At 44.6% G+C, this 13,615-nt stretch overlaps 1 protein-coding gene across 1 annotated transcript in view; it reads right to left on the bottom strand.

Moving 5' to 3' along the window:
- QARS1 (glutaminyl-tRNA synthetase 1) overlaps positions 1-13,615 on the bottom strand; it is a 40,260-nt gene that overhangs the window by 10,709 nt on the left and 15,936 nt on the right. The window contains exons 9-17 of the mRNA XM_081968849.1: positions 11,469-11,554; positions 8,492-8,578; positions 6,362-6,461; positions 5,389-5,467; positions 4,839-4,947; positions 3,430-3,560; positions 2,501-2,593; positions 949-1,086; positions 756-843 (exon numbers count right to left, since the gene is read on the bottom strand). Coding sequence (XP_081824975.1) covers positions 756-843; positions 949-1,086; positions 2,501-2,593; positions 3,430-3,560; positions 4,839-4,947; positions 5,389-5,467; positions 6,362-6,461; positions 8,492-8,578; positions 11,469-11,554 — 911 coding nt within the window. The remainder of the gene's footprint in view (positions 1-755; positions 844-948; positions 1,087-2,500; positions 2,594-3,429; positions 3,561-4,838; positions 4,948-5,388; positions 5,468-6,361; positions 6,462-8,491; positions 8,579-11,468; positions 11,555-13,615) is intronic.

Consider the following 13,615-nt stretch of genomic DNA (forward strand, 5'->3'; position numbering starts at 1 on the left):
CTGCACTGGCTGCCTGTGGTTTTTCGGGTGCGTTTCAAGGTTTTGATCACCATCTTCAAAGCGCTCCATGGCACAGGACCTAGCTACCTGCGGGATCGCATCTCTCCACACACATCCCTGCGGCCAATTCGCTCTCACAGGGAGGGACTTCTCCTAGTGCCGTCCACTAGGCAATGCCAACGGGCGGCGCCAAGGAGTAGGGCCTTCTCTGTGATGGGCCCAACCCTCTGGAATGACCTCCCCCCCGACATTAGAACCACCACCGACTTCCGCTCCTTCCGACAAAAATTGAAGACACACCTGTTCCGATTGGCTGGCCTGGCATAATCATAACTGCTACCTCCTGGCAAACATATTTCTTAACTGGTTTTTAGGGGAATTGTTTTTTAAATTTAATTCTATGGGATATTTGTTGGGGTTTTAAATTATTTACTCAGCTGTACAGTTCTTTAAACCTTTTTTATCCTCCTTCGTATTTATCTATTTATTTAATAATTTTAATTGTTTAATTTTATAGTTATTTATATGATGTATTTCCGATATGGACTGTACACCGCCCCGAGTCCCTTGCGGGAGAGGGGGCGGTCTATAAGCGCTCAGTAAATAAAATAAATAAATAAAAAGAGGAAAATGAATTAAGTTCATGAAGGAAATGTACAACTGTAAGGATTGAGATCAGGGTCTCTCTCTCTGTTAATATCCCAGCCCACAGTTAAGACATCTGACAGACCACTGGCTGAACATAGGATCTTTACCTTTGCACAGAAGTTGTTGATCGCCTCCGGTGGAAAGCCTCGGCGGCGAAGAGCAGTCAAAGTAAAAAGTCTTGGGTCGTCCCAGTCCCTGGAATGCCAACAAACAACAAATGTCATGACTGAACCTTCTTAATTCTGCTGAACTCTGCCCTCGCCAAAACACACACAAACACAGTCAAACCTGCCCTCTCACCTGACAGCCCCTGCCTCAACCAGGCGGATGATTTTACGTTTCGAGACCACCGTGTAAACGAGATTGAGGCGTCCGTATTCCCACTGCACTGGGCAATACACATCCAAGGCGTTGCAGAGCCAGAAATAGGAAGAACGTCTAACAGGAAAGAGGAAAATGACTTATATAAGAGGTCACATTCAAGAAGTAGATTTCAGTCTTGTGAATTTTGCCAAGGCTTCTATGGTACAGACACTTCCCGGGTTAAGAAAATCAGCTTCTATTTACTGCCTACCTACCTACTCGCACAGGCTGCCTGTTGTTAAAAATGGTGGATGGCGCTGTCCTTCCTTGAGCCAATGAACTGCTGAAGCTACGCAATGTTTTTACGGACTGCTGAAGCCATGCATATTTAATATGCAGCCTGTTTTCAATGGTTCGTGGAAACACTGAGTAATTTGTTGGCTCGAGGAAGGAGAACATCGTCCACCATTTTTAGTAATTGGCACTGCATTCGTATTTACAAGTTCCAACTTACATATAAATCTGAGTTGAAGAGAGTTAGGATTGGAACTCATTCTTAACCTGGGGACTGTCTGCGTATGTTTTCAAGTAAGAGATCTTTGTTTTGAGGGGCCCAGGAGCAAGAACACGAATGAGGGAAATTGAGACCTAGACAATTGTTTAAGGTTCATTAAAGCTAAGAAATAGAATTCTCTGGATAAGAAACATTAAATGGTAAATTCTGCTTATGCTCACGGAACTCAAAAGATTCTATATGCATAAGTGGAAACCTCCTAAATCTTTGGCAGTACTTCTGTCTATAGGACAGTGATGGGTAATCTTTTTTTAAAGGGGTGCCAAAACTGGGTGCGTGTGCGCTATTGGGCACGTGCGTGCCTACCCCTCTGTGCATGCTTGAGAGACCTCCACGCAGGGGGGAATTTTCACCCTCTCCAGGCTCCGGAGGCTTTCCTGAAGCCTGGGGAGGGCGAAAACAGCCTCCCCCGGCCTTCCCACAGGTGGCACGCAGAGCCATATTTGCTGGTACGGCAGCCCTTGGCAGCGATCAGCTCCGGCGTGCATGCACCCGCTGGCTAGCTGATTTTCAGCCTTCTGGAGGGCTGGGGAAGGCCATTTTCACCCTCCCTGGGCTTCAGGAAAGCCTCCGGAGCCCAGAGAGGGTGAAAAACAGGCCCAATGGACGAACCGGAAGTTCATTTCCGAACTTCCGGTTGGGATGTTGGACCTGTTTTTCACCCTCTCTAGGCTCCGGAGGCTTTCCTGAAGCCCAGGGAGGGCGAAAACGGCCTCCGCCAGCCCTCCGGAAGGCTGAAAATCAGCTGGCCAGCGGGTGCATGCACGCGGGAGTTGAGAGCAGCCTTGCCAGCAAATATGGCTCTGCGTGCCACCGGTTCACCACCATGGCTATAGGAAAAGGCAGGAAAGAAGAGAAGTGACTGAAGGACCACCACTCTTTTCGTCCTTCACCACGAGCCATGGACAATATTTGAAGGGAATTAGATTCCCCCACCCTTGAGATAAAGGGTCCTTTCGAAGAGCATAGTCTTACCTGGCTTGAAATTCTTTGGTGCAGAGCGAGTGAGTAATGTTCTCCAGTGAGTCACAAAGGCAATGCGTATAGTCATAGGTAGGATAAATGCACCTGTGAAGCCAGAGAAAACCAAAAGCTCACTTCCAAAGCTCTCAGTGGCTTCTGCAAAACAATCATCAGATCCTCCTAGGAATACTTCTTTAGCATTGTTGGTCATTACAGATAGTCCTCAACTGACAACCATTCATTTAGGGACAATTCAAAGTTACAACACAACAGTTACTTATGTCCATTTTTCACACTTACGACCTTTGCAAGCATCCCCACAGTCACGCAATCAAAATTCAGGAGTTGGGCAACTGGTTCCTATTTATGACGGTTGGACTGTCCCGGGGTGATGTCATCACCTTTTGCAGCCTTCTGACAAGCAAAGTCAGTGGGGAAGCCAGATTGACTTAACAACTGTAATTTACCAACTGCAGTGATTCACTTAGCAACTGTGGCAAGAAAGGTTGTAAAATGGGGCAAAACCCAATTAACAATGCTTAACAACATAAATTTTTAGCTCAGCTGTGGTTGTAATTTGAGGACTACCTGCATTATCCTTAAAATGCTTCCATAGCATTTTCCTTTCTACAATTTTAATTTAATTTTTTTTGGTGCAAAAATTGTATTTATCCTGTAAGTGGTGGGAGGCAATGCTCCCATCAGAGGAGTCCCAAAGACGTTGGGAGCAGGGGGCAACTTGTTCCGCAAATTCCAGACTCCACCAATAACACCAAAGGCTTAATACCTCTGAAGCCAGAGCCCAAAAATTAAGCACTGGAGCGGATCCAACCCAATGAGAACAAGGACAACTACCTCACTTTACTAGTCAGAAAGAAAACTTCCACACTATCCAATCCCAGTCCCAAAAATGACCACACTAGACATCTATCCCCACATACCATTTGTCACCACTGCGGTGGTGTGGTGTATATTTAATGCGATAAGCAACAGGATCAATTTTTCCATCCTCCATCACCATCTTCATGCGCAACGTGGCCTCTCCCTCTCCAAACTTTCCTTTGCGCATGTCCTGAAGAAGCATAACACATACCAGAGTTTCAAATCACTCAGACGGGAAAACCTCTTATAGAGCGTTATCGCGATGATCTAGAGAATCATCTTCTCTAGAAGAAGCTATGATAGACAGATCTCTAATGAGGGTGGCAAAAGGTGCCACAAAACAGGAGGTTGGGCAAAATACTTTATATTTTAGCTTTTATTTTTTTTTAAAAAAAGTACAATCATAGCCCCACCCAGAGTTATCCTGTGGTAGGATGGATGGATGGATGGATGGATGGATGTATAGATAAAGTAATTTGTCATCAAATGTCAGTGATGTGTTCTCGAAAGATTCTGAGGGCCACCAAAACTGAATGCTCCAAACACCTCAGGGGCTATAATTTCCTCTGATCTGATCTGTGTAATCAACTTCCAAAATATACACCACACTGTGAATGGAATCAGTAGCATGCAACCAAAATGAATATAAGTTGATACATTTGATGGCAGTGCTAGAAAGTGTTGCTTCAAAGAATATGACACTTTGGGGCAAGGAAAGAGGACTGGCAGAAGGACACATGATAAAGGGGGCCACTAAAAATACCAGGGCAGTAAGTACGATCACAGAAAGGAGAAAAGAACATGTACATAACAATGCTATTGACTTCTGAAAGCACTTCTACATTTTTTTCGGAGTCTTCATCAGATAGTACAGGATAATGGTTGTGAAAAATAGTTGTGAAGCAGCGTTCCTTCCAATATCATAACTCCAAATTGTGAAGATTCCCCAACTAAGAGCCAGTTTGGCCTGGTGGTTAAGGAACCAGGCTACAAACCAGGAGACCAAGAGTTCTAGTCCTGACTTAGGCATGAAAGTTGACAGGGTGACTTTGGGCCAATCACTAGGAGACTATGAGTTCTTAGGCATTAGCCTTAGCCTTAGGCATGAAAGCTGGCTGAGTGATTTTCAGCCAGTCCTTCCCTCTTAGCACAACTCACCTAAGAGAGGTGTTGTTGTGTGGAAAATAGAAGAATAAGTATATTCGCTATCTTGAGTTTACAAAAAAATAATAAAGAGGATAATAAAAAATGAAAAACAAAGAGGTTGATAAGCCAGCCCTAACTCCTGCAAACAATATTGACCCATCTTAGAGTCATTCTGAGAAGCCCTGGACATTCAGGACACTGGGTTTAGAATAACTGAGTTGGAAGGAACCTTGTAGGTCATCTAGTTCAACCCTCTGCTCAAGCAGGAGACCCATGCTTTTTCTTGATGGACAGGCCATCTTAGTGGATGCACACACTGTACCTCAAAAAGAAGGAGAGACTCTTCAATCGGCCGGTCTCGCCATGGAGAAGGGGGTGGGTTGTGTCCTTTGATTTCTTCCACCTTCTGGTGGCAAACATAAGCATGGCCTCTGGGAAGGAGGAAAAAAGACATCAACTACAGAGACAAGGAGTAGGATCTGGGCAGTAAGGAATGACCATGCATTACAGCGGTGGTAGTCAACCTGGTCCCTACCGCCCACTAGTGGGCATTCCAGCTTTCATGGTGGGCGGTAGGGCTTTGCTGTAACTCTGCTTTATAAATTTTATAAAGTAAAGTTACTTCCCTACTTTATAAATCACCATTACTGTGGAACCGGTGGGCAGTTAGAAAAATTTACTACTAACAGAGATACAAAAGTGGGCGGTAGGTATAAAAAGGTTGACTACCCCTGCATTACAGTAAGATTTTCCATACTCCCCTCTGTTAAAAAAAAAAAGGAAGATTAGAACAAAGGACACTTTGGGGGAAGTACATGAACAAATTAGATGGGCAATTTTCCAGCATTTTTATGCTACTTGGGCCTCCTCACCTTCTAACGAGATCCACTGCCAAGGCATACAACTCATCAAAGTAGTCAGAGGCATGCGTCACTGCATACGGAGTGTATCCTAAAGGAAAACAATACTAAAATGTGATAAGGCCTTGTTTGATCAGTCACATTATAACAGAAAAGGCAAATTCAAGGCTTTTCAAGAAATTGCTACCCCCCAGACACACACAAAAAAGACTCCCATGAAAAGGCCACCAATACAAAGTAGCCACCCCTCAATTGCTGCCCATAAGCCTGAAAGGCTGGGGTAAAACAGGGGTAGGGAACTATGGCTCTTTTATGACTTTTGTGGACTTTAACTCCCAGAATTCCTGAGCCAGCATGGGGCCATAGTTCCCTACTTCTGGTGTAAAGTATGGCAGCCTTCCATAGCCTCTGGAAAAGCCAAGAGGTTTTTGTCAGAGTGTGCACAGTGTGACTACTATTTTGAGATAACCCAGGAACAAAATATAGTACACAGACACACACACACAAACACACACAGCAAAGCCAGGCAATCAATCAATCTTCAACCATAACACAGAAGCACACACAGAGAGAGTAACCACCCTCACAGGGCCTCTCTTTATATAGATAGCTTCTTAAAGTGGCAGTAACCCTGCTGACTCATTCTAATTTCATCATCTCGGTTTACAGCTTTACAGCAGCTGGTCCGCTATTAAATCATCATTACTTTAACACTCCTCCCATTTAAAGCTGAACAGCGGAATGCTTTATCATATTCAGGATGCTTTCTTTTTCCATTATATCCCTGTCTTCTGCTTCGGTTCCTACTCTCATTGCTACAAACACTACTAGTACCATTACTACTATTGCTGCTGGAACTCCACCTATTTCCATTATCTATTGACTATGTACACCTTAACAGTTTTCTTGCCATTTCAACCTTAGGCCCATACAGCAAATAAAGCTTTTTTCTCCCACTGAGCACCTTTTCCCTGAGCATGCATACCTAGCCACTCCACTATGTCTAGGATGCCCGTAAAATACTTCTCCTCTTCTTTTTCAGGGTTTGTGTCATCATAACGCAGGAAGCAAATTCCACCGTTTGCCTGGTTTTGGGGGGGGGGGGGGGAGAAAGGAATTAAACAGCACACTTAATCCCCTAGTTCATCAAAAAACTTCTTTTTTCCCCAAATGACAGCAAGATTAGAGCATCACCGGAAAAACAATACCTCAATAAAATCACCAAACAAATAAATTTGCCATAAAATATGGGGCCATTTTCCCAGTAGCCAAAAACATAAATTTAAAATCCATTCAGTCTTCTGGGAAAACCACCAACTACTATTTCTTCAAGCAACTGTATCTCTTCCAAGACATTTTACTGTCATGGAGTTGAACTTTTGTGAGCCCAAAGAAAGTAAATTCATCTCTTTCCCCCATTGCACATAATTGGGGAAAAAAGTTACCCAACATCCAACCTTTGTTTTATGTTTCCTGCATTCTGGTTGTGTAATTGTTAACTATGAATTAGGAGAAAGTCTTGTGCTTTAATTATACAAGCAAAACAATCCAGGATTTTTTATTAGCATTTCAAATGGGAATGGAGAAAAGGTAAATTAAAATTGGTAACCTTTTCTCCCAGACAAAAAAAGGACGCGTATAAGGACCAGACTTCTTATCCGCTTATCAATGTAACAGTAAAGCCTTGCTTACCTTTATATGTAAATTTTTATTTATTATATAATTATTACATTTATATGTCACCCATCTCATTGTTACAGCAACTGTAGGCATCTTCATGTAATTTATCTGAAATCTTTAGATTTAATAAGTCTCTTTTAGCAACTATATAATACAGTGGAGCCCAAAAACTGGTACATCTATTTACATGTAAGACCTGTCAAATTCAATAAGCCTTTTTAAAAAAAATTGCAACCAACTTGCCTTTGTTTTTTAAAAAAATAAAATTGGAAATTCGGGCAAATGCTCAAAATACAGTCATACATATAAATTATTGAATTCAATAATTCAATCATGTTTGACACATGATGCAGAACACAAGCGTAAATATGTTATATATATTTATACATTAAATTGCATAACTGTGTATTAAAGATGCAACAGAAGCATCGATTAATCAGCTGCACTGGAAGCACTATTGGTCAGAGTCACTTGAGATGTATATCCTGGGAAAACATTCTGTTTTGGGAAGAAACAGGTTTGAAGCATAAAAGCTGGACATGTGAAAAAAATCCACATTAGACTTTGGGTACAAAGCAAGTAATTTCTACAAAGATAACTGTTGTACTCAGTTCCCTCTAACAGTCTTCAAAGTCTTAAGTCTGATTCTTTGGGGGTATTTTCCCAGTGGAGATATCATGGATTTAAGTATTGTAGCCCGCCAGCGGAGCTGGCAGCAGATGCGGACAGTGAGGAGGTTGGGGAGGAACATGGGCCAGTCCTGGAGTCTGGGGAAGGCTCTGATGAGGGCTCTGTGTCGGAGGCCGAGAGGAGGGCAGAGCCGTATGCTAGTTATCAGCTGCCTTCTGAGTCAGACATCAGTGAGGCTCACGAACGAAAGCCCATTCCCAGCGTGCGCATGCACAGAGTTGCCAGACGAAGACAACAGCTAAAGAACAGGGATCGATTTGGGAGTAAGGCCACAGGTGGATGATGAATGGCCCCTCCAATAGGGAATAAAAGAGGAGTGAAAGGGGCGTGGAATTTGCAGGAGACAATCAGTTTGCTTAATTGGTTCGTGACTCTTCGAGACTCCTTGTCAGGTTTTGCAGATATCGGCCTGGCAGCTCTCCAAGCCAGATAAGGTCTGTGACTGCAAATCCACCCTCAAAAGTCTTTGTTGGATGTGAATGAGCAGAATTCACAATAAATTAATAAAAGGGTTTTTTTGTCGGGACAAGAAGTTTGCTTCATGCTCTTGGGAAGCCTCAGTCAGTACATTAACTTGGATTTACATCCAGCAAAGATTACCTTCTATGACTGAGCTATGATTTGCTCACACTTCTGGGAGAGTTACATTACATCAATGAGGTGGTCATGAGCCTCTGTCCGGATAAATCCCACCCTCCCAACTCAATAAGAAGAGGAATATTCCAAAGAGGATCAAGTGTCTCACCTTGGCAAAGCCAAAATTGAAATTGATAGCCTTGGCGTGACCGATGTGCAGAATGCCATTGGGTTCAGGAGGGAATCGTGTACGGACCTAAGCAAACACATTTAGATTATGTCAATAAAGATTCAAAGATTTATAACTACAGAATCTCTACACGAATCCCACCTTAATAAACTATTGGCATTACTCTATACCACTCTTCACAATTTATTTTAAATGTGTGTGCAGATGTTTGTGTGCTCCTTTCAATCCGTTTTTTTTTTACTCCCAGCACCTTTGTGGACAACTCCCTAAAGTTTTTTGGCAAGGCTTTTTTTGGAAGTGGTTTGCTCTAGCCTCGTTCCTAGAACTAAGAGTGAATGACTGGCCAAAGGTCACGCAGTTGGCTTTGTGATTACGGTGGGAATAGACCTCACATTTTCCCAGTTTCTAGCCTGATTCTTAACCACTACAACAAAGTGGGTCTTTAGTTGGGGAATCTTCATGGTTTGGGGCCATATTTGAAGGAACATTGCTTCACAACCATTCTTCCTCTCCAAACCTAACAGTCAATTCAGCTGCTATTCCCCCCTGCTGAGACATGGAAAGGTGCTGCCTAGGGATGGGTTCCTGCCAGTTCTAACCTCTTCTATAGAAGGTTTCACAAATCTACAGTGCCATTTAGAAATGGTTCCAGCTCTCCCCCCCACCCCCGTCCGCACATCATCAAGATGAAGAGCGAGAGGAGGAATTCTGGGAGTTGAAGTCCACAAGTCTTAAAGCTGTCAAGTTTGAACACCCCTGGGTTTTTTTTTTCTAAAGGGTTAGGGGTGCAAGGGTCTTGTAACTTGACAACTTTAAGAATTGCGTGCTTCAAATGCCAGAATTTCTGAGCCAACATTTTGGTTGCTAAGCAAGAGCGCTGTTAAGTGAGTTTCACCACATTTTAGAAGTTGGCCACACCCACCCAGTCACATGACTGCCAAGCCACTCCCAGCCGGTCACATGGCTGACAAGCCACTCCCACAAAGCAAGCCACACCTACAGAAGAGGTTTAAATTTTTTTTGAAACCCATCACTGGTGCTGCCCTTCCCTTCTCCCAAAAGCTTAATCTGAGGAAGTACACCAGTACATTTATTCCTTTTAGTCTTCTCTGTCCAATCATCTTAGGGCAGTGGTCGGCAAGCCGCGGCTCGCGAGCCACATGCGGCTCTTTACACACTTTAATGTGGCTCTTCTGTGTGCCGGGCGCCCGCTCCCCTCCCTCCTCTCGGGCACTTCAAAACAAGCGCCCCTTTCCCTTTTTTCTTTTCGACCCACAATGATTAGGGAGGATCCTGAAGTCGGGCGGGGATGAGAAGCGAGGAGGCAGAAAAAGAAATGGAGGCTAAGGAGCTTCCCCCCCGCCCCTTCCCGCAAAAATCTAACCGGGGAGCCGGGCGGGCAGTAGCAAATTAGCCGATCACGCTGCGTGATCAGCTAATTTGCTACTGCCCGCCGGCTCTCTGATAAGATTTTTGCGGGGGGGGGGGGGGGGAGAAGCTCCTTGTCTCCGTCTTTTTTTCTCCCTCCTCGCTTCTTGGGGCTCCACCAATGGGGGAGCAAGGCCCGCCCAGTGCCAGCTTTGGGCTAACACAGAGGTCTGCAAAGTTGGCTGTTTTAAGACTGGTGGACTTCAACTCTCAGAATTCTGGGAGTTGAAGTCCACCAGTCTTAAGAGCCAATTTTGCAGATCCCTGGGCTAATATGATTGATGCCCTTGGTGGACTTCAATTCTCAGAATTCTGGGAGTTGAAGTCCACAAGTCTTCAAGCTGTCAGGTTTGAAGACCCTGGGTTTTTTTTCTAAAGGGTTAGGGGTGCAAGGGTCTTGCAACTTGACAGCTTTAAGACTTGCATGCTTCAATGCCAGAGTTTCTGAGCCAACATGACTGGAGGAGGAATTCTGGGAGTTGAAGTCCACAAGTCTTCAAGCTGTCAGGTTTGAAGACCCCTTGGGGGTTTTTTCCTAAAGGGTTAGGGATGCAAGGATCTTGTAACTTGACAGCTTTAAGACTTGCGTGCTTCAAATGCCAGAGTTTATTGAAACTAAAAACAGTGTACCATCCTATGTATTTTCGGTTTTAAAAATGTGGCTCTCAAAATAAATTTCAATCGTGGTTTTGGCGAGATTTGGCTCAGTTGAAAAAAAAGGTTGCCCACCACTGTCTTAGGGGAAGGGGAGTCATCTTAAATCTAGGATTGCCTTCTGTTTGATTAAATATAGCTTATTAATATGTAACTCATTATCTGCAATGGAGCTATTTAATTGATACTAGCTAATAATCCGGTGTTGCCAGGGTATTTATTTTTCCTAATCCTGTATTAGACAGGAAAAGAAATGAATTATATCTATAGTGTCGTGTAACAAACACACCTCGTATGACCTCCACCCCCGTGCATGCGTGCATGACATCCCCCCGTGCCCTATTTTGGACCTAGTAGGCCTCCCTGCAACCTCCAGGGAGCAAAAATGGGTTATGGGGGGGGCGCTTGTGCTGCACCCCCCTGCGCTCCCCCCTGTCTCCCGTGCATGCACGGCAGAGACCCGAAAATCAGCTGGCCGGCGAGGAGAGCTGGGATGTGTGCCACCTGCATGCCAGAACATACACACACATACACACACCGAGGGGTGTTAGGGGTGTCTTACCCCCACAGTATTTTTCTCCAGAGAGTATGTTATCTGTGTAACAGGTTTGGTTGAAATTGCTCGAGGTGTTCCAGAATTATGCTGAACACACACACACACACACACACACACACACACACACTGCCATTTTTATATATAGATTTTAATGATTTTACTTTAAAGCACTTAGAATTAACACTTTTTACATGCTAAAACATTTCGCTCCTTTTTTAAAACTTCCGTTTTTAGACTGGTAGTTTAAGTTACACAGGTCAGTGATTGCACGAAATCAGGCTCTCCAGTTTAGAGGATCTCTGCCTGCCTCTCACTCACCTGTCCACCGGTGATCTCTAAATGCTTCTTCAATAGATTCATGGTATTAGGTGTAACGATGTAGCCTTCAGTTTTATAGTTCTCACCTGGAAAGGCAAGAGAACACACTTGAACTCAGAAGAGTTAAACATGGTCAGTGAATGCAGGATTTCTTTGCAATAAATGCAACTGTGCCCTAATAAACGCAGCTGGGACAATTTTGTACCAAACTACCTGTCCAATGTCCATATTTAATCCACTCAAATTCTTGGCTGAAGGCTTGACAGTGACTAAATGTCAATCTTTCAAGGTAGTCCTGGCAGGAAACCAAAACCATAAATACCAACACTGCTTGTATTGTAAGATTAAGAGTAACAAAATCTTGCCACGTCTGTAAGCACTCCCACCCCTTCCCTGTCTTTACTTTCCAGAGAACTAGGGAGGGTCTCTTGAGACTTTCTCCAGTCCATCCCTCCTCTGGACTCAGATTTCTCCTATCAGAGTGCTGTCTAGGCTGTGGCTCTTCCTCCCATCTCCCAAGGTTTTTCTCACAACCCATTACATCAGGGCTTCTTAAATCAGCTTTTCCCACATCCTGTCTGATGGAGCCCTGTGTTACAAGAGGATATCTAGTACAGGGGTCACCAACCTTTCGGATCTCAGAGACCACTAAATTCGTAATTTTAAATCCCTCAGACTACTAATATGATCTGCTTAATGACCATCTGGGTGAGCGTGGCTATGTGACTGAGTGGGTGTGGCCAATTCAATGTTACTCACATCGAGGGGCACCTCAATGGCCTTTACTTGCCCTTCCCCTCCCAGCCACTCCTCGCCTCTCCGCCCGGGCTCCTTAGGAAGCAGTTGTTGGGAGCTAAGCAGCCACCACGAGAAAGAGTTGGTAAAACAGCTGGCTAGTTCAAATTAGATCTGACCGAAAAGGAGGCTCAGCAGAAGCACCTCACTGAGGACTAGGAACATAGGCTTTCCAAGCAGGGGGAAGACCTGCGAGAGTGCAAGGCCAGGTACCGGCGCCTGGAGGCTCAGCGGGCTGAGATGGTCAGCCAGTTCCAGGCAATGATGCAGTCCCACTGAAACGAGGCCCTCCAGCTCTTCGCCACTAGCGGCACTTCCCTCCAGCCTTCGCCCAAAGCCCCACACCAAGAGGCTGAAGCAGACCCCGAGTCAGAATTTCTTCCCCCCTCCGACCCACACAAAAAGACCCCAAAGCGGGAGACTCTCTGCAGCAACACATCCACTGCACGTATCCGGCCCAGGGGCCGTAGTTTGAGGACCCCTGATTTAGTGCAATATAAAAAATGCAAATAATTTTTCTGCGGACCACCAAAATTTTCTCGCGGACCACCAGTTGGTGACTGCTGATCTAGTAGCAACAGGAGTGAACTCAGCGTACAAAATAGCATCGGTATCTGATGGGCTGGGCAATCTTTTCCATCCTATGGCCCACAGAGGGATTTAGTGCCCAACCTATGACATCAGCAAAATGTACAGGTAGAGTTCTTTTTTTAAAAAAATGTTTCAAAGGGGGTGTATATTAATGGGTATGCAACAGTAAAAGTGCTGTAAGTCCTAGTCCTTAAATTGGTCCACATCAGGGAAAAGTGGCTTGGTTTCACCAGGATTTGAATGATATAAAGGGTGGTTTATTAGATGCCTTTAAGGCAGGGGTGTCCAAACTTGGGAACTTTAAGACTTGTGGACTTCAACTCCCAGAATTCCCCAGCTGGCTGGGGAATTCTGGGAGTTGAAGTCCACAAGTCTTAAAGTTCCCAAGTTTGGACACCCCTGCTTTAAGGCATCAGCATTGAGAATTTAGATCTCCCAACCAACAAATGGACTGAACATGCACTTTGTTGGGAAGCAATTCTACTGAGCCATTACTGAAATGCTGGAAGCTGACTGTGACCTCCTGGTTGCCTATCATATGTGCTAAGTGCTAACATTTAGGCCAGGGGTCAGCAGCCCGCAGCTCTGGAGCTGCATGTGGCTCTTTCATCCCTCTGCTGCAGCTCCCTGTCAGCACCACAATTTTGAGAGGAGCTTCTGGTTTGGGGGGGCAAGGGAAGCACAGCACGCCAGGAAGAGACTCTATGGCAAGGGGTGGGTTTTCTGGTCAGCTCCACAATTGATAGGGCTTTCGGTTAGGA

The sequence above is a fragment of the Natrix helvetica genome (genome assembly GCF_964273705.1).
Source record: "Natrix helvetica genome assembly, chromosome: 1".
Lineage (NCBI taxonomy): Eukaryota > Metazoa > Chordata > Lepidosauria > Squamata > Natricidae > Natrix > Natrix helvetica.